The 25,573-nt window shown below is 37.5% G+C and overlaps 1 protein-coding gene, 1 long non-coding RNA gene and 5 other non-coding genes across 10 annotated transcripts in view; 2 read left to right on the forward strand and 5 right to left on the reverse strand.

Annotated features, from left to right (window-relative positions):
- gfra1a (gdnf family receptor alpha 1a) overlaps positions 1-6,837 on the forward strand; it is a 144,806-nt gene extending 137,969 nt beyond the window's left edge. For all 3 annotated transcript variants that reach the window (XM_023266801.3, XM_023266800.3, XM_023266803.3), the window contains one exon: positions 2,392-6,837. In XM_023266801.3, the coding sequence (XP_023122569.1) occupies positions 2,392-2,529 (138 nt within the window). In that variant the 3' untranslated portion in view covers positions 2,530-6,837. The remainder of the gene's footprint in view (positions 1-2,391) is intronic.
- Positions 5,060-5,133, reverse strand: trnat-cgu (transfer RNA threonine (anticodon CGU)). The gene has a single exon. It is a non-coding gene; the product is annotated as a tRNA-Thr (tRNA).
- Positions 6,838-6,885: 48 nt separating the features above from the next.
- On the reverse strand, positions 6,886-6,959 carry trnat-ugu (transfer RNA threonine (anticodon UGU)). The gene has a single exon. It is a non-coding gene; the product is annotated as a tRNA-Thr (tRNA).
- Positions 6,960-7,225: 266 nt separating this feature from the next.
- Positions 7,226-7,299, reverse strand: trnat-cgu (transfer RNA threonine (anticodon CGU)). The gene has a single exon. It is a non-coding gene; the product is annotated as a tRNA-Thr (tRNA).
- Positions 7,300-7,578: 279 nt separating this feature from the next.
- Positions 7,579-7,652, reverse strand: trnat-ugu (transfer RNA threonine (anticodon UGU)). The gene has a single exon. It is a non-coding gene; the product is annotated as a tRNA-Thr (tRNA).
- A 263-nt stretch (positions 7,653-7,915) lies between these two features.
- Positions 7,916-7,989, reverse strand: trnat-ugu (transfer RNA threonine (anticodon UGU)). The gene has a single exon. It is a non-coding gene; the product is annotated as a tRNA-Thr (tRNA).
- Positions 7,990-8,889: 900 nt separating this feature from the next.
- On the forward strand, positions 8,890-24,188 carry LOC129350774 (uncharacterized). Of its 2 annotated transcripts, XR_008604287.1 has the most exons (4): positions 8,890-9,050; positions 20,094-20,218; positions 20,289-20,439; positions 20,541-24,188. It is a non-coding gene; the product is annotated as an uncharacterized LOC129350774 (long non-coding RNA). The 2 variants fall into 2 exon arrangements; XR_008604286.1 differs by lacking the exon at positions 20,541-24,188 and having other exon boundaries at positions 8,891-9,050; positions 20,289-20,499.
- Positions 24,189-25,573: the final 1,385 nt, after the last annotated feature.

Consider the following 25,573-nt stretch of genomic DNA (forward strand, 5'->3'; position numbering starts at 1 on the left):
ACAAGGCAATTGCTGGAGTTATCAAGTCATCACAAACTCTAATCCGACCTCGCCGTCGGAAATCTGTGACCTCCCTCTGCCAGCGATTGCCACGGCGATCACTCCTGCCTTCTTTGTAAACTCCTGTTCTTTGTAGTTCCTTTGAGTCTGAAATGGGATCGTTGCTTATCTGGTGGCTTTTAAAGTTCACTGTAAATGTCATTGTACAATAATAAGGCACTGTTATGCACTGGACTGACATTTAATAGAGGCAGGGCCAGGTCTGGGGGAGATGACCCAGCCGTTAGCTTGCAGCTTTATTAGCAAACCAACGAACGGTGGTAGAGCTCTATATACACACACTTACACATGGTGGCACATGCAAATTCAAACACACACACACAAATGCACTTTTCATCTTCCCACTGTGGCATTTTAGTTATGAAAACAACCTTTTGATGTTTTGCTTTGTCATACCAGATGAATATATTGTTTTGTTTTTTTTTATAGGTGAAATTAAACAGCCTAACTTCAGGTGTCACATGGAAGAACAAAGTGCAAATCACTGTGGTTTTGTAAAATGAAACAGCTTTTTGCAGTGTGTAGTGCATACATAAATAACCTAAACACCTGAGGAAAAGTGACACCAATACTTTGCTTGAAGAGCTTGGCAGCTTTTTATGTTATTGTTGTTAACATTGATCATCATTTATCAAGCTGTCCTGAAAAAAGATCCCAGACTGCGCTGTGGATCGGATCCAGAGGAAGCTGCCACAGCTGATTTATCAAAGTGTCTAATGTCACAATCTGGAGATGCAGAACAGGTGTTTCTGAACACACAGTTTTCAGTGAAGCTGATCTCACATTGAACATATGCTTTAAACTCAGATTTTCAGATTTTTCCCTGTAAACCACTCTGGAATATGTTGGAGTTACTGGTGACTCTGTTAAAAGCAGACTGTGGCTCAGGTGGCAGACTGAGTTTTCCACTAATCGCCGGCTTGGTCGCTCCTCCTGTCCACATGCTGGAAAGTAATTAGACCAGAACCTTACACTGATTTTCTAGTGTTTATGTGAGCGGAAAAAGTCCAGTTCATGATAAAACTTGCCATCATTTCTGCAGCAATGTGTCTTTGATTTCAGGGAAACTAGCCTTAAATGTGTATCCCTGCGACAGACTGGCGAGGGCTTCCCCTGCCTTTGCCCCAAGTCAGCTGGGATAGATTCCAGCCCCCCGCGACCCTGATGAGGATTAAGCGGTGTGTAGATAATGGATGGATGGAGCTGTGCATCATGTGAATGGTCACTTCTTTTCCTACGTAGAGAAAAAGTTTAAAATGTCTCTGTTGTTTTGATGAGAAATGGGTTCAATTTAGACATTTTTGCACCAAAAATGCAACTGGTTCTTGACCACTGAGTTCATCCGCACCCTACTCAGGTCAAAGACAATGATCAGATAGTCTGGCCTGTTTACAGACACTACTCTGACCACAGACTACAAAAGGGCACCTTAAAAGGCCTTATTCAAATGACACGGTGCCACAAGACGATCTATTAGCCATCTGACAGGGACACCACAGATCCAGTCCCCTAAAATGTCCACCAACTTTACTGAGCCCTTCAGAAAAAGTGGGCCAATATTTCACAAACCTCGAAAACCTCATTAACCATCCGTTGCAGATGTGCAGCTCTACATGATGCAACTTGTGGACACTCACTAACTTGTGATTTCTGGTCTGTGGCGCCGCTCTCCATCTTCTCACTATCCTTTCCAAAATACTTGTTTTGTTTCATGGTGTTTATTCTGTTGTAAAGAAGCTGTGTGCTCAAACAATAAAAACCCATTCCCCTAAAGAGCAAGAATGAAAAAGTGCATGGAATTTATCACTGTTACATGGTGACTTTACATAGCGTTGTGTTATTGATCTGGTTGAAGAGTCGCTTGCTGATGTGTCCTTGAACTCGTTTAAAACAAGAAATCAGCAAAAAAAAAAAACCTTTTCCCCGTTTTCTTCCTACATAAATTACATCATGCTAACTTGCTAACATACTCGACAATGTAATGATGCAAAAAGAATAAAGCTAGTTACTGGTAAAAAAGTAGGCATCGTCACTTAGAGAGCATTTTTCTTCAGCCAGCAGCATTAGTATGTTAGCATGTAAGTAATACTGAAAGAACTAGTCTGAAAAACAGACCGTTCAGTTAGCTATTTCCATTAGTAGCAGCTCAGGTGAGTTTCCTCTGAGTTATCTTATAACTTCTTGTTGCAAGGTAGCTACTTGCGGTCTAATATACTAAAATACATTTGGGTGTGTGGGACGTCCAGGAGTCTGTTGTCCTGAAGTGTAGTTACTGTTTTGTGGTGTTTTTTGTAGCTACATAAAGCTGTTTCTGTTTTATCTGCCTTTTAGGACCCTCAGATAGACGGTCCAAGTACGTCCAACGCCATCCTGAGAAACTGGGCTGCCTCCAGACGGCCTGCAGGCCTGGCCTCGCTGCTGCCCCCGCTGCTCTGGCTGTGGTACTGCAGCCTGCCTGGGGACTTGTAGCCGCCTCGCAGCAACAAACTACAAACGGACTGACAAACACACATTTGTATAAAAGAAAAAGCAAAACAAGAAATTATATCCTTCTATTCAGTAATACCTGTTGTACTTTTATTTCCTCCCTGGATTCTTTCTCTCTTTTGATTCCTACTTCGATTTTTTTATGGATTTTTTGAGAAGCTTTGTTGTTTTATTGTCTTTTTTGTTTTTTTAGCATTGCAGCTGTGTGCTAAAACGGTGATCTACTATACATGTTAACTCAGTTTTTGGCTGTGTGTTCACGTTGGGTTAGTTGAAAAAAAAATACAAATGAAGGGATTTACAGCGTCTATTTATTCTGCTCACTTGGGCAGAAATGAGAAAATACTCTAGGACTACATTCCAGTAAACCACAGCTGGTGGCTCTTGGAACCGCAATGTAAATTAGCATCAGTTTTCAGAGTTGTCGAATCAGTTTCCACCCACGTCTGTTTGTGTGTTGAGGCTATAGGTGGGATCTTTCGCTTAAAAGTCACAGTCTGTTCAGTAACTGCTACATCCTATCACTTGGGCAGCCTTTTAGGTGTTATTCAGTCTCCTCTGTGGTGTGTGTGGTTTGATAATCACGTGATCTGATATTTCACATTCTTATGAGCCGAATGAAAGGTCCACCCTACTTTTTTTTTTCTTTTCCTTCAGGACGAACACCAAGAACATCCGAGTAGTCAGAACATCTGCGCCCAAACTGTCTTTACTGTAGCTCGTACTGAACACACATCGCCGCTGGCAAAAGCACACAAGCAAAGTCCCACAAACACATACTGCACACTTATACACATTCAGACAAAAACCACAGTGAAACACACAGCGGCAGGATTACTGCTCGCTCTTCCTCCCATCTCGGTTCAGCTAACGGAGTGCTGCTCACAGATCACAGGACAGTTCGCTGCTGCAGATGGCTGAATCCACTCCGCTCATTAGTGATTGTACATACGTGTAATTCTCCCGGCCACATTTTAGTGTTTCTTTTCTGGACGAGGTGACATGGAAGCTGCTGAAGTTTCACCCGAATGATCTTGTTTTTCTGTTTTTTTGTTTGGTTTATGTACTTCGCTGCATTGAGCCCACAAAAACAAGAGCTGAGGAAAATCACGGGCTTATTGTTGTCGAGTGCATTCGGTGGTGACTCAGCCTCCATTGATCCAAAGCATCCTCTTCTGTCGGTTCCGCGTCACGACTTATTGCCTCAATTGTGAAACTCTCGAACCTTTGGTGGGGAGGAAGAGGGAAAATTTGAACCAACCGTTTGCTAAACCGCCTCGCTGCAGGTGTCGAGTTTTGTATTCTAGCACAGCATGCACAGTTTACCTTGAAGAATAAAAATAACACAAAAACTCGGTACCTCCTTCACAATAAAAGCTCTGCTGAAGCCTGTACTGTGGTTGGTGGGAAAACAGTCAGCATCCATGTAAAAGATAGGGAAAGAAAGGATGTTATTTTGTTGTAATGTCGCTATGTGCAAGGCAAATGTGAGAAAGAGGACGGATTTTGAAGGTTGAGGACTAAAACCTTGATTATACTTCACTGCAGATCCGTGTATGAACAGCTGGAGACATTACGATCAATATTATACTGTTTTTGAGTTTGGTTGGAGTCCACTGCTCCATTCATGCCCTGTAGATCTACATATTCTGTGCATGCATACTACTGCCTTGAATTTTAATAGCGCTGACACAACTTTTGGACTCCTGTATACTTGGGTAGAAGACAAAATTTACATCACATGGTCCCATTTGAATCCTTGCTTACTCCCTGACACGGAACAAATAACACTAAATAAAAATTTTGGTAAACATGTTTTGGGTTTAAAACCTCAAATCCAAGTCCATATGCAGTCCAAAATTAGTGTCCAACCAAACATTCTGCACAGCAACAAGCTACGCTATCACGACATTAGTGTATATAGTCGGCAGCAGTGTGTATATGTGGATCTACAGTAGTATAGAAGCTCTTAGTGGACTCTAAACAAACAAGAAAGCAGTAGAAGGCCAGTTATACTTTGTGAGTACATGAGGTTCTGTGAGACTTTCTAAATTTTGTGCAGCCCAAAATTTGCGTCTGAGTGGATAATCCACACAGAAACTACACCATAAGGACGAGTGTAAATGCTCAGCAGTAGCCTGGATGCATGCAGTATATAAATATGACCTACCAAGTCCAAGCAGACTAGAAAGTAGTATAAGTCTAGGGTTTTTCTTTCGGTGTCCACAGAGATCCACAAAGGACCACCAGGGTCCATGTGACATATTTTGTTAGTTCTTCTAAACCGCTTTGGTCTGTGCAGATGCCACCACAGGATAAGTAACTGCACCACAGTGGCAACAATGTGCATGTTTTGGAGTAGTACATAGGCAGAATATTTGGATAAAACCTACTTTGCATTTATAGATCGGATTGGATTGCTCACAATGGACTCAAAAGTACACCAACATGTGATGTCCATATCAGAATCACTCCACTTATCTCAGAGGAGCAGTTGCTTTAAACATGCATGAGGCACTGCTGGGATTTGAACCCAGGATCTCCTGTTTACGAGACAGGCGCTTTGACCAGCTAAGCCACAGCGCCTCGTAGCTGTATGTGTCTAGGCGACATCTACAACGGAGCATAATCAAGGCTTCAGGCTCTGATGTGAACTTGCGACCCTTAAATGAAGGCGATTTTGCTAACTGCTAGATTACAACTGTATACAGCAAGGAAGACATGCTAACTTTAGCATCTTGTATTTTGTTTGTAATTTTCAAATTATAAGATAAAACTGACACCACCCTTCCAACTTTTTGGATTCGTTTTGATGCTACCTCGCCTCTCCAACATGCTGAACAGACTCCAAAGCCTGACAGACCTGCTGCACTTAAAGCTCAAATTAGCTGCTCGGGGCGGACGTTTAGCAAACGGTCAGCTTCCATCTTTCTTTTTATTTCATTTTGTTTATATGTAAACCATTAAAGCATTTTGTATGTGTGCTCCTGAGGACTGCTGGGAAAATAAATGGAAAAAAAAAAATCAGAACTGCGGCGCTGCAATCACACTCTCAGAGGTAGAAGAGCATCTGTTTCCATCAGCTTTTCACACGGAGGCATATGGTTTCACACGAGTCCTCCCCCACGGCCAACCCAAGCTTTTAATTTTGACAGACTTTTCCCTGCAGCTCGATCAGGACGTTTACATACATCACCGTGGCATGTTCAGCAAATTCCTTTCTAGCCATTGTGGACGCTGACGGGAGCATTTTACGACTCGCTGCTTGGGTTTATGTAGCTTCTCGAAACACAATTAATGTATAGTAGAACTTAAATGTTATTTACCGAGCATAAACATGGTATATGCACTGTATGTACTTGGCTGAAACTATGAATTGGACAAATAAATGTCTGATGATATTCTATTTCAGAGCATTGTGAGCTATTTTGACATTCAGATACAACATAGAGTACATTGAATAAGGCAGAATATTGTTTTTTATAACAACTTAAATGTATATTTCTCCGAGTATGTACATGATTATGGAATATTATTGCATCTGAGACAGAGGATATCAATGTAACTCTCCTATTGTGGTTTAAAAAAAAAAAAACAACTGTATTTCCATATTGTTTTGTACCATAGACTCATTTACGCTTGAATATAGTGTCGATTTTTTTGGCTAAGATTTACACTTATTTTTCTATCTTTTATTAAGTTTTGCTGTTTTGATGAGTTGAAGTGAATGAGACGGACCTGAAACAGATTTTTCTAGGAGCATTTGGTGCGTAATTATTTTTCCTGTTGAAACAGTTATGGCAATTGCATGAAAAAGAAAGCGAATCAACATTTAGAGAGGAATATGTTCTGTACCACGCCTTTAGAGGCTTTTTTTTATTTGACCAGACCAGTGGGTAAACTTGCCACAGATTGAATGTGAGCAGTTTGGATGGAAAGTTAAAGGGAAATGTTATGAGTTACGAGTCGCAAACCGCTGACAACATTTCTCGGAATTGTGTCTTAAAAGTTCGCCTGATCGTTTTATATTTGAATCCCAGTGTTCATATCTTCACGGGTCCCTGAAATACGAGAGCAAAGTTTATCGAGGTGGTTCTTTGCAGAGTTCAGAACTGGAATTCAGTTTTGGACCAAAAGTTAAAAATACGTTTTTCTGTCCTTCGCCATCTCATCTGCTGTTTCTGAAGATGCAGACTCCCTCAGCTATCTGGCATCATTAACTTCTTAGCTTGTGAAAATGTAAAATCTATTGTACAAAAGTTATAATTAAAAACTGTTAAATCACCCAGACTGTTTGTATGTGATGTTTTTTGGTTTAACAAATGAATGATAATACAGAGGTATGGCTGGGATTTGAACCCAGGATCTCCTGTTTACAAGACAGGCGCTTTTACCATCTAAGCCACAGCACCTCATGGTGTTCTTTGACTACATGACGTTTACAACGTAGTATAATCAAGGCTTCAGGCTCTGATGTGAACTTGCGACCCTCAAATTAAGGCGATTTTGCTAATTAAGTGCTGGATTACAGCTGTATACAATAAGAAAAGCATGCTAACTTTAGCATAGATTGGATTGCTCACAATGAACTCAAAAATGCACCAACATATGATGGCCATATCACAACTACTCTATATTATCTCAGAGAAGCTGCTTTAGACAGTGGACGGTAACACCAAGGCACTGCTGGGATTTGAACCCAGGATCTCCTGTTTACGAAACAGGCGCTTTGACCAGCTAAGCCACAGCGCCTCGTAGCGGTCCATGACTACACGGCGTCTACAACGTAGTATAATCAAGGCTTTTGCTTCTGATAGCATGTACAGACGTGAACTTGCAACCCCCAAATTATGGAGATTTTGCTAATTAAATGTTGGATTACAACTGTATACAATAAGGAAGGCATGCTAACTTTAGCGTAGATTGGATTGCACGCAGTGGACTCAAAAGGACACGAACATATGACATCCATATCAGAATCACTCCATTGATCTTAGAGAAGTTGCTTTAAACAAGTGCATGGTAACACCAAGGCACTGCTGGGATTTGAACCCAGGATCTCCTGTTTACAAGACACACGCGTTTACCAGCTAAGCCACAGCGCCTCATAGATGTCCATGTCTATACGATGTCTACAGCATAGCATAATAAAGGCTTCAGGGACTGACGGTATGTTCAGACATGAGCTAATAACCCCCAAATTAAGGCCATTTTGCTCATTAAGTGCTGGATTACAACTGTAGACAGTAAGGAAGGCATGCTAACTTTAGCATAGACTGGATTGCTTGCAGTGGAACCAAAAGTACATGAACATAGGGTGTCCATTGGTCTCAGAGAAGTTGCTTTAGACAAGTGGATGGTAACACCAAGGCACTGCTGGGATTTGAACCCAGGATCTCCTGTTTACAAGACAGGCGCTTTGACCAGCTAAGCCACAGCGCCTCTGACGTGGCTGTACATGTCTCGGCAACATCCACAAGGAAGTATCATCAAGGCTTCAGGCTCTGATGGCATGTTTAGACATGAACTAACAACCCTCAAATTAAGGCCATTTTGCTAATTAAATGCTGGATTGCAACTGTATACAGTAAGGAAGGCATGCTAACTAGCATCTTGTATTTTCGTTGTATTTTTCAAATTATAAGGCAAAATGACGCCACTCTCCCAACTGTTTGGATTCATTTTGATCTATTTTACAAAAATTAGAATTAAAAACTGTAATGTTACCCAGACTCTTTTGATGTTATTTGGTGACATGAAGGTTAAAGGAGAGTTTAAAGTCATCTGGAGTGAACCTGATAAGACCTGAGTTAAAGCCGCTGACCTCCAGGTTGCTGAACCAGAAGAAAAGATAAAGATACACTCAGTTTTTTAATCTTTATTTGGAGGAGTTACAGTGGACAAACACTGAAAAATCACAAGAAAAGGCAAAATCCGCACCGTAATTTATTACTTATTGTTGTAATAAATGGTACTTTCAAGTCAGATTAATTTTTTTTAATATTTTCAATTCATAATTTTATTTTTCACTCCTATTACCAACGACATTAAATATTGAAACAGTGGAGGTGAAACATTATTTCTTCAACCATTATAATCATTTATGACTAACTGATTTTTTAAATATTAAAGTACAAATATGACTATTTTGGATATTAACACTTTAAACACATTGATCCCTTAATGATTTTTAATCTTAACCAACACATCTGGCCATAAATCAACGTTTAATTAATTTGTTTTGCTGTCTTTGAACCATCAGTTGTGGAGCTCAGCAGTCTCCACCCCACCGGGAGGCTCAGTGACTCAGATCAAGCCCACCTGAGGCTGCAGACAGGTGCATGCTGGTCGAACTGAGCGGTTCATGGCGGATCTTTCTGTGGTCACTTCTCCTGCTAGTTTCTGCTCTTTATTGACAGTTTTTCCTTATGATTAAAGGAAATATTCCGAACTGCTTTGGGAGAGAACAGCTGAAGCTGGACCTTCTGGAGACGCTCGGACAGGTGAGTTTTGAATGCGCAGAAACTTTGTGTTTTTTGGTCTTTAAAGTGAGTTTGAAGCGTGAATCTGCCAGTTAGGTAAAGTTGGCAAGATACATACAGATTCGGACTTCCGGCATCAATAAGTCATGAGATATACCTTGTAAAAACATAAACAATGCCTCTTTCCCATCGCTGTAAGCTACACAATGTGCTACAAGGCCAGTTTTATCAAAAGTCGCTGTCTTTCAAGCTGCAGAAATAGCACTGATGTCTATGAGCAGCCGGCTGTGCGACGAGTGAACAGGGACCGTCTGCAAATAGCAAAACCGCTGCAACAGCGAAGAGAGGCACTACACAAATATTACATTACTTAACTTTTATACACTGTAGTGTCACCAAATTTACTGCAGTCATCAGTTCTCTCCTGCTGGTCATAATACAACTCTTGGTTTGACACTAAATACAAAATCTGAATTTTAAGGCATTTTTATTATTTTATTATTATTTTATTAGTCATAAAATTCAATGACTTCACTCTTGTGCACTGTAGTGTCACCAAAATTATTGGAGCCATCAGTTGTCTCCTGTTGATCATACTACAATGCTTGGTTTGACATTAAATTCAAAAAATGAATTTTAAGGAATTTTTATTAGTAATAAAATTCAATAACTTCACTCTTATGCACTGCAGTGTCACCAAAATCACTGGAGCCATCAATCGTCTCCTGCTGGTCATACTACAATGCTTTGTAGTACATTGTGTAGCTTACAACGACAGGAAAGAGGCATTGTTTATGTTATTACAACGCATATCTCATGAGTTATTGATGCCGGAAGTCCGAATCTGTGAATATCTTGCCAACTTTACCTAACTGAATCTGCCGTCATGTCTAGAGGTGCCTACAGGTTGTCGATGAATAATACCAAAGAGCACAGGTTTGGTCTGTTATTCTACTTTGCAGTTGCGCGTTTTAGATGGTCTCTGTGCGTCATACCGCACCGGTTAGTCCAGGATTAGTCATTGTTGGAATCTGCTGGTAGACTGGAAGTCTGTGGATATAAGAGAGTCTTTTAAGGAAGACAAACGTGGATGTGGAGTTTATAGTGTTTTTTTTATAGCAGCTAATTATTGTTATCTCTATATATCTGGGATGGACTGATTAAAGGATCAATCATCTTAATTATCAATAAATAAACTTAGTAATGAGCATTTAAATGAATGTAAATAACCCTTCAGGTACAATAGCAATCTAACTCCAGTTTTTACGCTCTTAGAAGCTGGAGAACCTCAAGGAACCTTTTGGGATCCTCACCAAAATGGATATACGGGTCATTTTGGGGCATTTTATGTCCTACCCATCAAAATTCAAATAATCCATGAATAGCATACTAAAACATGCAACTGTTGTGTAAATGTACTTGTGATGAGACCAAATCTTAAAAAAAAAAAAAAAAAAGCTAGGAGAAAATGTTTTTAAAATACCACATATGTCTGGAGTTTTTATTTTTCTCTTGTCTCACCCCCCCTGATTACCAAATTGAATCTCAAATAAACAGTTAAAATTAAATTTAAATCTCCTTTTTGGTATTATTTTTTTCATTGATGTCTCTTGTAATTGTGGGAACATTTTTTTAAATCAACATAATATTTTAAATAATAATTATTATTCATGGAACATGTGTCCCACAACAACCCTGTTAGCATAACCTTTTTAGCTGGTAGAAGAAGAAGAAAACAGTGAAATGTCTTTAGTATATAAATTTTTTTCTCAGTGTCGGTAACAGCTGCGTGCCAAAATAATTCCATGTACGTGCTTACTCTAGGTTTTTTCAACTTTTCTGAACTTAGGTTCATATTTTTAGGACATTTTTCTACTTACATTATTAATTTTTCTGCTTACATTCTTATTTTTAGGATATTTTTCTACTACTGCTCTTCGTTTACAAACATTTTTCTACTTACGTTCTCATTTTTAGGACATTTTTCTACGTACGTTCTTTGTTTTTCTGCTTACATTCTTATCTTAGGACATTTTTTCTGCGTATGCTGATATTTTTAGGACATTTTTCTACTTATGTTTATATTTTAGGACATTTGTATTTTTATTTCCATTTATGTGTTTTCTTCTGCTTAAATTTCCAAGACTTAAATCCTCACAGCAGCTTTCTAGTTAATTGTAGTGGAGAAATACTGATGAAAACAGTTTTATATTTTGCATGAAGTGAAAAGGAAGTATTCATATTAGGGCTCGGCTGTTGTTTATCCACAAGTGGGTTTTATTGCAAATTTTCTGGAAATCATTGAGCTGCACCAAGAGATGAACTGCAGAAATCCACCTTTAACTTACCAAGAAACCCTCTGATGCTGCTGTTTTATCCAGTAAACAGAAGCACAGCGGCTGTTTCTGACCTGAAGCTTCGTTTCTGTTTGTCTATCTTCACCTCTGCTCTAAAGAAATCCTACAAAATACCTCGGTGTTGGGAAAAGAGTTCATTAAAACCACCTTCATGTAAGATTTCCACAAGTTACAGAAAAGTGTGTTAAAGAGGCTAAAGAAGGGCGCCGCTTTGTGTTCCAACGTGTGGTTTGAGGTGCTTTGATAACGGTTGACACTGAGGACATCTGCACACTAATTCACATTAATGTGAAACAGAAATGGACTGATGGGAAAATTGTCTGACGCGTGCATCATCATCAAATGTCAGAAAATGAGTCTGACATTTGGATGTGCTTTCTAGTCGTCGCTCAGCTCGTCCATTAGCTGAACTCCATCCAGCGCTAATACGGAACAGACAGGAAGTGGTGGCGGCACCTGTTCAAGAATGTGTGAAGTTAGAAAATGGGCATAAATGCCACACGAGTTGTTGCAGGAGAAAGAAAAGACGACTGAGTCACTGCTCACAAAGTCTACTTTTTATTACTTCACCAAGGAACGGCAGAATTACGTGATGATCGGCGTCCGTTTGTCTGTCTGTCTGTCTGTCTGTCTGTTTGTCAGCAACATTACTCAAAAACAGACTAATGGATTTGGATGAAATTTTCAGGGGAGGTCAGAAATGACACAAGGACCAAGTGATTAGATTTTAACAGTGATGCAGCTTATAGTCTGGATCCACGGATCTGTTAAAGATTTCTGTATCATTGCGAGATAGCGTCACTGTAACTATGACAACTAGTGAACACTACTCAGCTGCCTGCTGATGAACACATGATTTCAATCCTACTACAAATTGACCTCACCTTTCTTGTTTTTCTAGTAAAACTGTAAAATCTATTAATTTAAGATGCACACAGTCTTACGTTCAGATTTTTAGGACACCTTTTTGCTTATGTTCTAATATTTTTGGCAATTTTCCTACTTAATTATTTTTAGGACATATTTTTCTACTTCCATTCATATTTTTGGACTTTTTTGATTTAAGTTCATTTTTATGACATTTTTCTACTTACAGTCATATTTTTAGACATTTCTCTACTTCTGTTCATATTTTTGCACTATTTTTCTACTTACAGTCATATTTTAGGACATTTTTCTGCTTATGTTCATATTTTTGGACATTTTTCTATTCATGTTCTTATTTTTAGGACATGTTTTTCTCCTTCCATTCACATTTTTAGGACATTTTTCTACTTATATTAATATTTTTAGGACATTTTTCTGCTACGTTAATATTTTTAGGACATATTTTTCTACTTCCATTCATATTTTTGGACTTTTTCAATTTGTGTTCACATTTTTAGGACATTTTTCTGCTTACGTTAATTTTTTCAGGACATATTTTTCTACTTCCATTCATATTTTTTGGATATTTCTCTACTTATGTAAATTTTTTTAGGCCATTTTTCTACTTTCTTACTTATATTTAGAACATATTTTCTATTTTTATTCATATTTTTCGGGCATTTTCTACTGACATTGTTATTTTTAGGACATTTTTCTACTTACGCTCATGTTTTTGGGACATTTTGCTGCTTATAATAATATTTTTAGGACATTTTTCTAGTTGCGCTCATATTTTACGACATAATTTAAGATGCAGAGCCAAACAAATGGAAAGATTTTGCGTTCCTGTGGTGCAGTCCAAATTCCTCAAATTTGTCTTTTTTGCAACTGAACTGAGTTCTCAGTTATACCTTGAAGAAACTGAAATGTTTCCATCAAAACGTAACTTTGATAGAACTTAATCAATAAATAAATAAACATTTTTCATAATGGAATAATAATTTATGCTGTTGATTTACTAAAAATGCCAAATCTTTAAAGCTCCGGCTTCTCAGGTGTCGAGATTTGCTGTTTATTTTGTGTTTTTATCTTGAAGTCAGTGAATATTTTCAGTGTGTTGACTGATCAAAGGATTGACTCATAAAACCTCTGATAGATTAATTTTATAAAACCAGTAAAAGCAAATTGGCATGTATACATGAAGCAGAATAAAGAATACCAACAGTACTGCAGTTTATTTGATATAATTCTTATCATATTTAATTTTTTTCTGGTTTTGCATTAAAAACAGACAAAAATAATGACAATAAACACCCACCTGTGTGATTTCTTTGTCCACACATGTGCATCTCTTCTACAGCAGATTCTAGCTGCACTTGCTCAGTGGCCTCCTGCTGTAGAATAAAACTAATAGTGTCACAGAAATGCATTACAGAGCTGTGGAATTAAACCCCCGCGGCTTCAGAACAGAGCCGAGAAGACAGCTATCAAATAATCCGTCCGCTCAATGAGGGGAATTGGATTTTTGAGAGCAGCAGCGTCTCTCACGCAGCGATCGGCCTATTAAGAGTCATTAAAGTTCCTTTTTTGTGACGGTGGAGCAGCGACGGTCCGTGTGATGAAGGCTGAGCATCACCTGGCTGCAGGTATAAAGGAGCGGCAGCAGCTGCTTCATATCACATCACAAAGAGCTTCTGTTATTGTAGGCGGTAATTGACTCCTCAGTCAGGTTTTCTTACTGGAGGAGAACTTTTTTTTTAAAGGCAAATGATCTTTTTCACAGTTTTCCAAAAGCTCAAAACTATAAATGTCTCCCTGGAGAGAAATGGGAAATTATATCTTGTCCCAGTTTTGTGCAGATGTCTTTCATTTTATCTCTATTTTTCAAACTGTTAACACCTAAATGAGTGAAAATCAAGTGTTTTTTGCCTTGTTTAACACGTCGATGTAGGGTTTTTATATGCTAGAAGATGTATTAGGAGTGGAGTTTGCTAGTGAATGGCTGAACAATTCCACATTTTAAAAAAACGTTCTACTTGCGTTCTGATTTTGAGGACATTTTTCTGCTTCTGTTCATATTATTGGGCCTTTTTCTCCTTATCGTCATATTTTTAGGATGTTTTTCTATTTATATTAGTATTTTTAGCACATTTTCTGCTTATGTTTGTATTCTTAAGACACTTTTCTACTTATGTTCATATTTTTAGGTCATTTTTCTACTTATGTTCACATTTTTAGGACATTTTTCTGCTTTTATTCATATTTTTAGGTAATTTTTCTACTTATGTTCACATTTTTAGGACATTTTTCTATTTATTTTCATATTTTTAAGACATTTTTCTATTTATGTTTATATTTTAGAACATTTTTCTACTCACATTTATGTTTTTTCCTTCCGCTTAAATTTACAAGCCAATATATGGAAACAGCTGTAATGAAAGCAATTTCCCATCTGGGATCAATAAAGAATTTCTGATTCTGGTTCTTGTGTATGTAGTAAATAATATTATAGAACATTTTGAAATGCAAGTTTTAATCCGTTGATGTTGCACCAGAGTGAAATATGTCAGTTTTTCAACTCATAGTCTATTCGGAGCACATTTTAAAATCAGTTCTTCAGTCTATATTTAAAATAAATATAGATTTTATAAGTTTTAAATCATCTAATACAGACGATTATTTAGCTCAAGGATTCTATCAGATAAACTCCCAATAATGTTGGTTATTTTGGTCGTTGCGCTACCATAAATTAAGTTCCTGTAGTCTTTGTGTGTTCATATTTTTGCCCTTTTCTTCACTCTTTTTTATACGTTTGAAGCAACATTCCAAACATGTTGTGTGTCCTGATATTGCAGCTTGTGACAGTGAAAAATAGTCCTAAGTTGACTTGCAGGACACATCACCTGGACGTGAAAGTCAGAACCAACCAGTGGCTGCTAAACGAACATTTTCTGGTTGCAGACTTCGTCCCACGAGGGACAAACCCTGATTCATTTCACTTTCACCTTCCGTGTAGTTTTATTCTCTGTGTCGCTGGGGAAACATATTTCTGGGATTTGTAATCTAATAAACACCTTGAATTCGGCATCAAGGATTTTTAGGACACATGAATAATACGCAGAATAAAAACAGGAGCAGACTATTTTTAGGACAGTTTTCTATTTAGGTTCTTATTTTTAGGGTATTTTTCTTCATATTTTTAGGAGATTTGTTTTGTCATGGGCATAATTTTAGGACATGTTTCTGCTTATGTACGAAATGTCCTAAAAATAAGAACATGAATAGAAAAATGTCCTAAAATACAGTTTAGTTTGCTGATCAATGTGTGTGTGTGTGTGTGTGTGTGTGTGTGTGTGTGTGTGTGTATATATATATATATATATATATATATATATATATATATATATATATATATATATAAAAGAAGAAAGCAACTGTTAGATAAAATAATTTTAGTGCTGTTATTTACAAAAATAATTAAGGAGAATAAAAATTGTAAACTTCTTGAACTTATGTTTGACAGGTTTTCACTGTTTTGCTAAATTATGGATAACATCTAGCAAAATAGAAAAAAGTTACATGACTGTAAAAAATAGAAGAAACAGACTAAAGGTGTAAATAATGTCCACATCGGGGACAAACTAAAAAATCTGTATGGTCTAAATATACCAAATATAATTTAGTCTTTTACAGTGTGTGTCTGTAAAATGCCTGTTCTGTTGAATTTCAAGTATCATTCATTATTTTCTTGATATTTGCCGTTTATTTTACTGTTTTTACAGTTTACTCCCTTGCTGTAAGATTTTCACAACATTTTTTGAATTTTTTTCCACAGTGCACTTGTTCACATGGGGATGTTTGAGTAAACCCTCGACATCTGTTTATCCGTCATTAGACTCAGCTAATAAATTGAGACAAACAGCCTCATACGTTTCTGACACTGGTCCCCCATGATCACATGCATGGAAACACACAAACTCAGTGAATCGTGTCCAGTAAATCATGTTCATCCATGAAGGTAGCGTGTTATATTCTGTAGATTACATTCAGTACATTCTTTTTCTTGCACTGGATTACAACCAGCAGCTGAGTGGTTACCTCACTCTTTAGCAGGTTAGCTCACATGTTTTCTAAATCTCTGCCCACGTATTTGCAGGCTATCTTGCTAATATTAGCCTGACACTTGACTCACGGCTCACTAATTTGTCTGAGGCCTGCGAGTCTTACATCATTTCTTGCATTGGCTCTGAATGTACAGAATGTCCTAAAATATAAACATAAGTAGAAACAAGTCATAGAATATTAACATAAGTAGAAAACTGTCCTAAAAATTTGAACGTAAGTAGAAGAATGCTCTAAAATATAAACATAAGTAGAAAAGTATCCTAAAAATAAGAACATAAGTAGAAAAATATCTTAAAACATGAATGTGAGTAGAAGCGTGTCCTAAATATAAGAATATAAGTTGAAAATGTCCTAAAAATATGAGCTTTAGTAGAAAAATGTCCTAAAAATCTGCCTTTAAAACTCACCTTGAGGGTTCAGATCCACTTCATTCCAAGTCTTCTCTTTTAACCTTTCATTTTGTTCACAGATTCCATCCAGCTCAGAGGAGAACTAATGAAATTTACAATCTGGCAAGTTCAAGACAGCATTTATTTTGGAACGAGCTCTAAATTAATTGAGTAAAATCAATCACTTCTTTCTCCAAAAACACACAGATACAGTTTTATATTCATCCTAATGTCCTTTTCAGGACTTGTTTGCTGATAAAACTGATTGTTCTTATGGTCTGAACTCATCCGTCCAGCATCTTTCTCTGGTTGTGGACTCAGGGACAGCTCATTCCATCTTTATGTCATTACGGCCCGATGGCGGCGACTAATTGAGTGTGAGGATGAGTGATGCAGGATTACAGAGCAGGTCGCTGTCCTCCACCTCCCACATAAAAACCAAACCGGTCAGCGGCGTCCTCCACTCACAAAGAGCCTCTGTCGTTTGTTCTTCCTCTCGGGGTAAAGAGTGAAGGAGTGACGCTGCATCAGCTGATCAGAAACCACAGAACGGTCGAGGTGTTCGGTTTCCTGCCGAGGAAACTTTTTGTTTTGTTGTATTTATTCACCGTCGCTCTGCTTCACTGACGAAGGTTTTAAAACGGTGAACTCACTGATTACTCACCAACGTTTCTAAAAGCTTTTCTTTTAGAGAAAAAAGAAGCTGGAGCTGCTCACTTGGTGGCAAAAACTCTGAATCACGGCGTTATTAGTCAGATGTGGCTGTTGGATGCTGGAGGTCAGTTAAAGCTGTAAAGTTATTTTCCGTTGTACCAAATCGTGTGACCTAAATATGTAGCAGGCGGTGGAAATTGATGGGACTTAGAAACACCCCCACAATTTAATCAGTTGTTTCTTGTATCATTTCCCATGGATAAGTCCCAATAAGTCCACAGTGGTGGATTTGTTGTAGGATCACAATCATGTGATCGTCAGCAGGCAGCTGATGTAGTGTTCACTTGTTGTCATGGTTACAGTGATGCCGTGCTGTTATCTCGCAATGATACATAAATCTTTAACAAATCCATGGATCCAGACTGTAACTTGCATCACTGCCTAAATCTAATCACTTGGTCCTTGTGTCATTTCTGATCTTCCCTGAAAATTTCATCCAAATCCATTAGTCCGTTTTTGAGTAATGTTGCTGACAGACAGACAGACAGACAGACAGACAGACAGACAGACAGACAGACAGACAGACAGACAGAGACAGACAGACAGACCAAAGCCGATCATCACAAAACTCCACTGCATTCCTTGGCGGAGTAATAACAGAAACTCCGACCAAAGACTTAGTTAAAATTCCTTTGCTTAGTTATGATTTATGAGCTTAATAATAAAATACACTTTACAGCAGTTATCCTTTATTATTAATAGGCTGTCAATCATTATGTGTAACCAATCAGATAAAGCTGTGGGTGGGACATCAGTCAATAATTTATTTCTTTTTTAAATTGAGTTTTTTTTTTTTGTTTTTAAATGTTGATGCAGTAAATATCAATTTATAACAGTCAGAAAGCACCAAAAATACTTTGAAGTGGGACTTTTTTCTAAGGATTTTGCTAAAAATTAAGCCCACAAATAATCAATATTTCTAGTAATTATTTTACTATTTTATTGTAATGCGGACAAAAAAAAGTAGAAGAATCCCATTATTGTGTGTTAGTCTGAGAATGTTTAAAGAAGAACCAAAAGTTCAGTGATTGGAAATGAGCCTAATTAAACTATGATTATAAGGAAGCGCAGATGATTACAACAAACACGTCTATTAGTATTCAGACTCCATTTGTCACAGTGACATGAATTGGCCACACAGGAGTTCAGAGCATCGCACAGCGATTCCCCGGTGATGCATTAATAGATGTTAATTCATGGTGGTGTCGGGAGAGCAGCTGTGAAGCTTTAAGACCTCCTTTTATAAACCGACCATTAATGAATAGAGGTTTGGTATCGATGAGCGATAAAAAGCAGCATATCAGGAGGAAGCAGCACCACGGTCGATTCTAATGACAAATCTGCTCCTGGTTTATTCTGCGTATTATTCATGTGTCCTGAATATCCTTGATGCTGAAGTCAGGGTGTTTATTACATTACAAATCCCAGAAATATGTTTCCCCAGCGACACAGATACAGGAAGAGAATAAAACCACAGCGAAGGTGAAAGTGTCCCAAAAATGTGAACACAAGTAGAAAAATGTCCTAAAAATATAAACATAAATAGATAAGTGTTCTAAAAATAGGAAAATAAGTAGAAAAGTGTTCTTTTATTTTTATATATATATATATATATATATATATATATATATATATATATATATATATATATATATATATATAAAAATAAAAACTATTTACGTTTGTTTTCTGTACTTAACGTACATAATTTTTCTTTTAAATAATAGCAGTTGTCCTTAAATTAATGAGATTTTTTTGCTGATATTAAATACAGTGTAATTTTGTGGGTAAATGTGTAACAGAATAAATTACCATTTGTAAAAATACTGATTTTTTTCAAGTAACTTGTAACTGAATACTTTAAACTTACTTTTAATACTTTTTTGTGTGATTTTACCACATATGTTCTGTAATTTACCAAAACAAGGAAAATGAAATGACAATTCAAAATGAACATCAATTTTTCACAATATACCTTCAGTCATTAACTTGCAGGTTCACTTACTTACTTATTTATTTTTCACCTTTTCATTGTGTGTTTATCAGTTTTTTTGTCGCGTATCGAGCTGCATACATCGACTCCTTCTGAAAACAGACCGGCCCCCTTTCATCCTCACAACTGGTTTAAAAAGGCCTTAGATCAGGATAAAAGGGAAAGTGCAGCGCTTCCTGCAGCCTCTGACATGCAGGTATCGAGCCGAGCGGAGGGATGCCAGCGGTCCACTTAATGCTAAATACTGCAGTCTTTTATCTGGAGGAGAAAAGAACACAGCGAGCCGAGAACGTAGAAAAAGCAGCACTTATCTCCTCCTGGTCACTAATGGCGACGACAGCAGCAGAGTTGACTTCGTGTTCAAGCTCTGGAGCTGATTTTCAAAGCAAAAGTCAGACAAACAGGGAGTGAAACAGCTTTTATTAATAAACAATCATGCATGTGGTGATAGTTTTCCAAAAATTAAGTTAATCAGGCAGGTTATAGAGATAGATTAGATGTAAAGTTTCTGCTCCTTCAAAGTTCACAACACAATGAATGAATTCCTAAAACACTCTCAATGCTGGAGAGCATTTGTGATGCTGAAGCAGTGACCAGTTTTTCTGTTTCTTCTCTGGAGATGCACAATGAGGGACGTCTGCAGCGACTGAGAAAGAGTCTCACCACATCCTGACATGAGGAAAAAGACTTCATTGAAGACTACAATGAGAAAAACTATCAGACAGCAGACGGCATGCATTCAAGGTGAGCTCTGAACATTTGATCTGGAACAGGAACTCAATAACGGCAGCATGAGCTTCATTTCAATCTGTAGCTGCTGAATTCATGGATGAATCATCTGGCACTAGAGAGGAAGACCATCAAACATCCACATCAGCTGATGGAGGTCCAAGAGTCTCACCAAACAAACAACCTACAGAGTGAAGACCTCCAATCTGATTGGACGGCCTCCTATTCAGCCACATGTGTGAACAAATGCCTCTAAGCTGATTTGTTTTCTAAAATAAATCTAGTTTGAGTCCTAATCTATACCTGTGTGTTTGCTTCTTTACACTGCTGTTAACAGTTTAGGCTGTTAGATTGTTCCAGATAAGACAAGTACAAGATTCTTCAGAGCCGTTCTACCACGAGCCTGACAGGAAGAACTCCAACAGCTACTGAATGTTCCTGTGGTCCCCTCAAGGCTACAGGAGGAGTCCTACGAGGACGAGCCGGTCCACCTGATGGTGGCCAGTAGCTGTGGTTCAAAGCCAACACCGACTACGTGGACTTCTACTGGACCACACGGAGGCCTTCAAACCGGACCAACAAGTTCAGCGACTCCCCGACTCGTGGGTCTGAGGATGCTGCCGAGCCTCGGTCCAGCTGGCCTCCTGTCTGTGGGTGTTTGAGTGCTGAGAGGTTTGTGGATGCATGTGAACGTTCTGTGTTGAAACAGCAGCTTTGGACTCAGTAACGCCGGGAAAAACCAAGAGCTCCTTTATTTGTGACTTCCACTAAAAAACTGATGAAAATAAGTTTGCCAGGGTTCTGACTGATAACAGATTATTAAATAATGAAAATAATAGTTTAAATATTCCTTTAAACAATCCTTTTAGGTCTACATTTCCTTTACACTGACTTCTTGGTATATGTACAAGTATTTTGGGTTAGGGTCTTTTAGTCTACATGTAAGGATGTTTAGGATGGTATATTCTTCCAAACCAACTTCTCAGGTCTACATTTCAGGTGGAATATTCCTCCATACTAACTTTTTTGGTCTGCATTGAAGGATTTTTTCTAAACCACCCTTTCGGGTCTATATTTGAGGATTTAGGTGGAATATTCCTTTTAACGAGCCCCTCAGGTCTCTTTGAGGATTTTGGATGGAATACTCGGTTAAACCAACATTTTAGGTGCATGTCCAAGGATTTTTGGTGGAATGTTCCTCTAAGGTGGATGTGTGAGGACCTTGTAGGTGGAATACTTCCTGAAACCAACCTTTTAGGTCAACATTCAAAGATTTAAGATGGAATATTCCTTTAAACCAACCTAAATTTCATGTTTTGATCATTATCAAGCGAGAAACCTCAATCCAGACTCCTCATAATGACGTTTGAGATTTATGCTGCTGTTATTTGTTTAGTCCAGACTAAATGACAGAAATCCACAACTGTAATTTTATCTCAGGACTCGGTTATTAAATGTCAAAACTAGAAAAGCACTCAGAGAGCGCAGTACTCCACCAAGGCTGTTCAGTTGACGTATCATTTCCGATGGATGAAATCTTTAATAAAAAATGATCTTGTGCTGAGCACAGGCATGTGTTATGCATGTGCATGTTATGCACGAATACCAAATTGTGTGTAAATTACTCTTATAAAAGTCTGTTGATCAGTTCATCACTTTTGACAAACCTTTGTTTTGCTAGTGTTAAAATAACGGCTCCTTTCATGCTTTTATTTTGAAGACATAGTTTTAATGTTGCAGGCTTTTATTTTGTCACCATTCCAGCAGCACAGGAAGTGATTCTCTAAGAAGCGGTTTCTTGACATGACGAAGATGCTGCCGAAAAGTCCGAAAATTCAAATAAAGATGAAAGAAAGCGGTTCCACGCTGTTGCTGTCTAGCAAAGGATGCGTCTAAACTTAGAAGCAGCTAGTGGGGACAAGCTCTTACTGTGAAGAAATGAGTGAAGGACAGAAAGGTGAATTTGTGTTCAAAATAAGGCTGACAGCTGAACTTAAGGTGTCTGGCTGGGGTTTGCTACATCACGTGACCTAAATATGTAGCGGACGGTAGGAATTGATGGGACTCAGAAACAACCCACAGTTTAATTATTTGTTCCTTGTATGATTTCCAGCTGATAAATCACAGTCAGTTTGTAGTAGGATCGCAATCATGTGATCGTCAGCAGGGAAATCTTTAACAAAGCTGTAGGTCCAGACTATAAGCCGCATCACTGCCAAAATCTAATCACTTGGTCCTTGTGTCATTTCTGACTTTCTCTGAAAATTTCATCCAAATCTGTTGCTCCGTTTTTCAGTAATGTTTCACACAGACGGACAGATTCACAGATAAAGTTACGCTGATCGTCACATAACTCCGCCCGTTCCTTGGCGGAGTAACAATCCATGCGACTCTAAAAACTCAACAGCTTTACAAACTCTAAGATTAAACTCTCCATAAGGATCCAAAATAAGTTGGACTTCTACATGAGAGCTTTAATTATTCTTCATCTACTTCCTGAAAAGTTTGGTCAATAAAAAAGACAAAAATTGATATTTTCAGCTGAACTAAAGACAGACTTTGTGATTTTTCTGCTCACATGTTGTGTTGTTGTAAACTTCCTCTTTCAAATAAATAGCCTCCTAACCCCCTGGAAACCAGCATTTGTCCTGTTTTTGTGTTGCTCATCAGAGACCCTAGACAGCCGGGTCCTAATGTTTTTTGAGCAACACACCATACTATGACGTTTTTACAATGATGGTTCTACTATGGAACCAGTTTGACATGTTCAGGTGTTCTTTTTGTGAAAATTCAGAGATTTCAGGGATCAGAAGGTGGTTTTCATCTTTCTTTGTTAACTTTCTGCTTCAACTTTAAACTAAATTTCCTTCACTAACCCAGCCCTCTGTACTTCCAGTAAGCTGTGTTCCTATTGGCTGTCCAGGTGGCTGCTTGGTGTTATCAGGAACACCTGAGCAGCTCAGTGTCTTCCTGCTTTATTTAGCTGCAGACAAACATTTCCTCTGTTTCTCTTCACCACTGAACCGGGTTTGACTCTGTTGCTTTAGTTTGTTTTTTAGGCGTTGGCTTGCAGCTTCCAGCAGTAAAATCGTCTTTAATGTGTTTCTTGGTGTGTTTTAGGGCTTTGTACTGGATAGTTGTCTTGGTAAATGTGGTTCTTTAGCTACAGTTAGCACATGGTGCTAATGTGTGCAGTGATTAGTGGATTTGTTGCAGCTGAGTTGTGTCTTTATCTTGGCTGTAGTGAGTCTTTAGAGGTTTTTGGTCAGACACATTCTGTATTCTTGTTTGAGAACCAACGTTGGTTGTCCAGAAGGTAAGAGTTCCTGTCCTGATTCTCTGTTCTCAGAGGTTCTCTGGTAGGCTGCAGGAGACTTTAGTGTTTGGGTTGTGCAAGTTTGGTTTTTGTATGGTTTCATTTGGACGACTATCTTGAGGCTCCTCCATGTGGTTTAGTGAGGTTTTCTGGAACAGTTCTACAAAGCAACCTGCAGCAGAAGAGACTTTGAGAGTTTTTAGGAAGTTCTGGAGACCAGACTTTAGAGCAGCAGAAACATTTGTCAGCAGTTTGAGGAGGAGAAGGTGAGCTTCAGAGTAGAAATGAGAAGGAAACCTTCTTGACCCGTGTGGTGAGGTCCTGTACCAAGAGTTTGAGCAGGTTGTGAAGAGTCTGTAGTTCTTTGGTCTGAAAGCACAAGAAGAGTCGACTCATTAAAGGAGAAAACAGGAGATATTGTTGGTTCTTCCGTCACTCTACAGTTTCCAGTTTCCTTAGACTGAATATCAAGTTTATATTTGAAATGATTTCCCATGTGAGCCCAAGAAGACTTCAATAAACTCACTCCATCCCCTGGACACAACATATTTTATTACCATGTTAAGTCTTTTTAAAAAAAATTTTTTTTTATATCGTTTTAGCAGTTTTTTCTCTTTGGTTGTTTAGTTTTGTCATCTGTGTGAAAGGTGCTAAACAAATAAAGTTGAATTGATAAACTGAATAATTGACTAACTCATGATTGTGACAACAGAAGTATTTTCATTGTGATTTAAGGGTTTGTTTCATTTTTAAGGTTGGGGTTAAAATCTTGACAGAAAAAAAAGATTAAAGAAATAAACTACATTTAAAAAAGCAATTAAAGGAAAAAAACATTTAATACAATAAAACTTTTCAAAAGAAAATTAACTATTAATACAATTATGTTATACAGACAAAATATTTAATGAGATAATTAAACAGAAGATACAAAAATGTAATTCTGAAATTAAACAAAGTTTTTTCAACAAAAATATTAAACATTAAATATGCAATATTTTAGATAATTAAACATTTAAAAAATACAATTAAACAAAACATTTAATTAGATTATTAAACCTTTAAAAAGACAAAACATTTAATTAAAATATTAAATGTTTAATTAGAAAATTAAATTTTAAAGTCAATAAAACTTTAAATAGGAATTAAACAGAAAATAAAATGAAGCATTTAAAAAGAAAATTAAACATTCAAAGGTGGTAAAACGTCTAAAAAGAAAAACCTTAAAGATTTAATCAAAAAATTCAACATTGGGAAAGAAAAGGAAATTTTTCAAACAAGCCAATAAAACATTTGGAAAAAAACAACAATTAAACATTAAAAAGACAAAACATTTTGACATCAAATCAGACATTAGAAAAGAATAAAAGGTGAGAAAAGAGCAAAACTAAACATTTAAGAAGAATCAAACTAAAGACAAAACATTTGAAAAGACACCAGTTAAACTTTAGAAGATCAAATTAAACAGAAGAGACAATAATACAATCAAAAAGAGCAAAAACAGATTAAGGTCTTAAAACGTTTTCTAGTCTGAAATGAAAACATCAAGTTGTTTCTTCAAACATTTCCTCTTTCTATGTTCTTGGTTTGATTGTGGACAGATTTACTAAGAACTGATTTCAGAAAACTGCTTTCCAGATAAAGTCTACTAGCAGTTGAAGGCATTGATCAAACTAATGTTACCTTCTGATCTCCACAAACTTTACTGTTCAGTGAAGAGAATCAAAGTTTGTTGAGGATTTCTAAAAAACCCACAGGTGAAGGTCTGAGAGGAACTCAGGTGGATGATCTAAATGTGAAATCAAGACTCATGGTCACAAGTTTTAAGGCTTCTGTTAACCAGAAAGTTCAAACTAACAGAGAAGTACTGAGAAACTTTTAAAACTTCAGTCCTCAGACTGTCTAAAGGTTCAAACTAACAGAGAACTACTCAAGAACTTTTAGGATTTCAGTCCTCAGACTGTCTAAAGGTTCAAACTAACAGAGAAGTACTCAGGAACTTAGAAGATATCAGTCCTCAGACTGTCTAAAGGTTCAAACTAACAGAGAAGTACTGA

This window comes from Amphiprion ocellaris, chromosome 16, assembly GCF_022539595.1.
Source record: "Amphiprion ocellaris isolate individual 3 ecotype Okinawa chromosome 16, ASM2253959v1, whole genome shotgun sequence".
Classification (NCBI taxonomy): Eukaryota; Metazoa; Chordata; class Actinopteri; family Pomacentridae; genus Amphiprion; species Amphiprion ocellaris.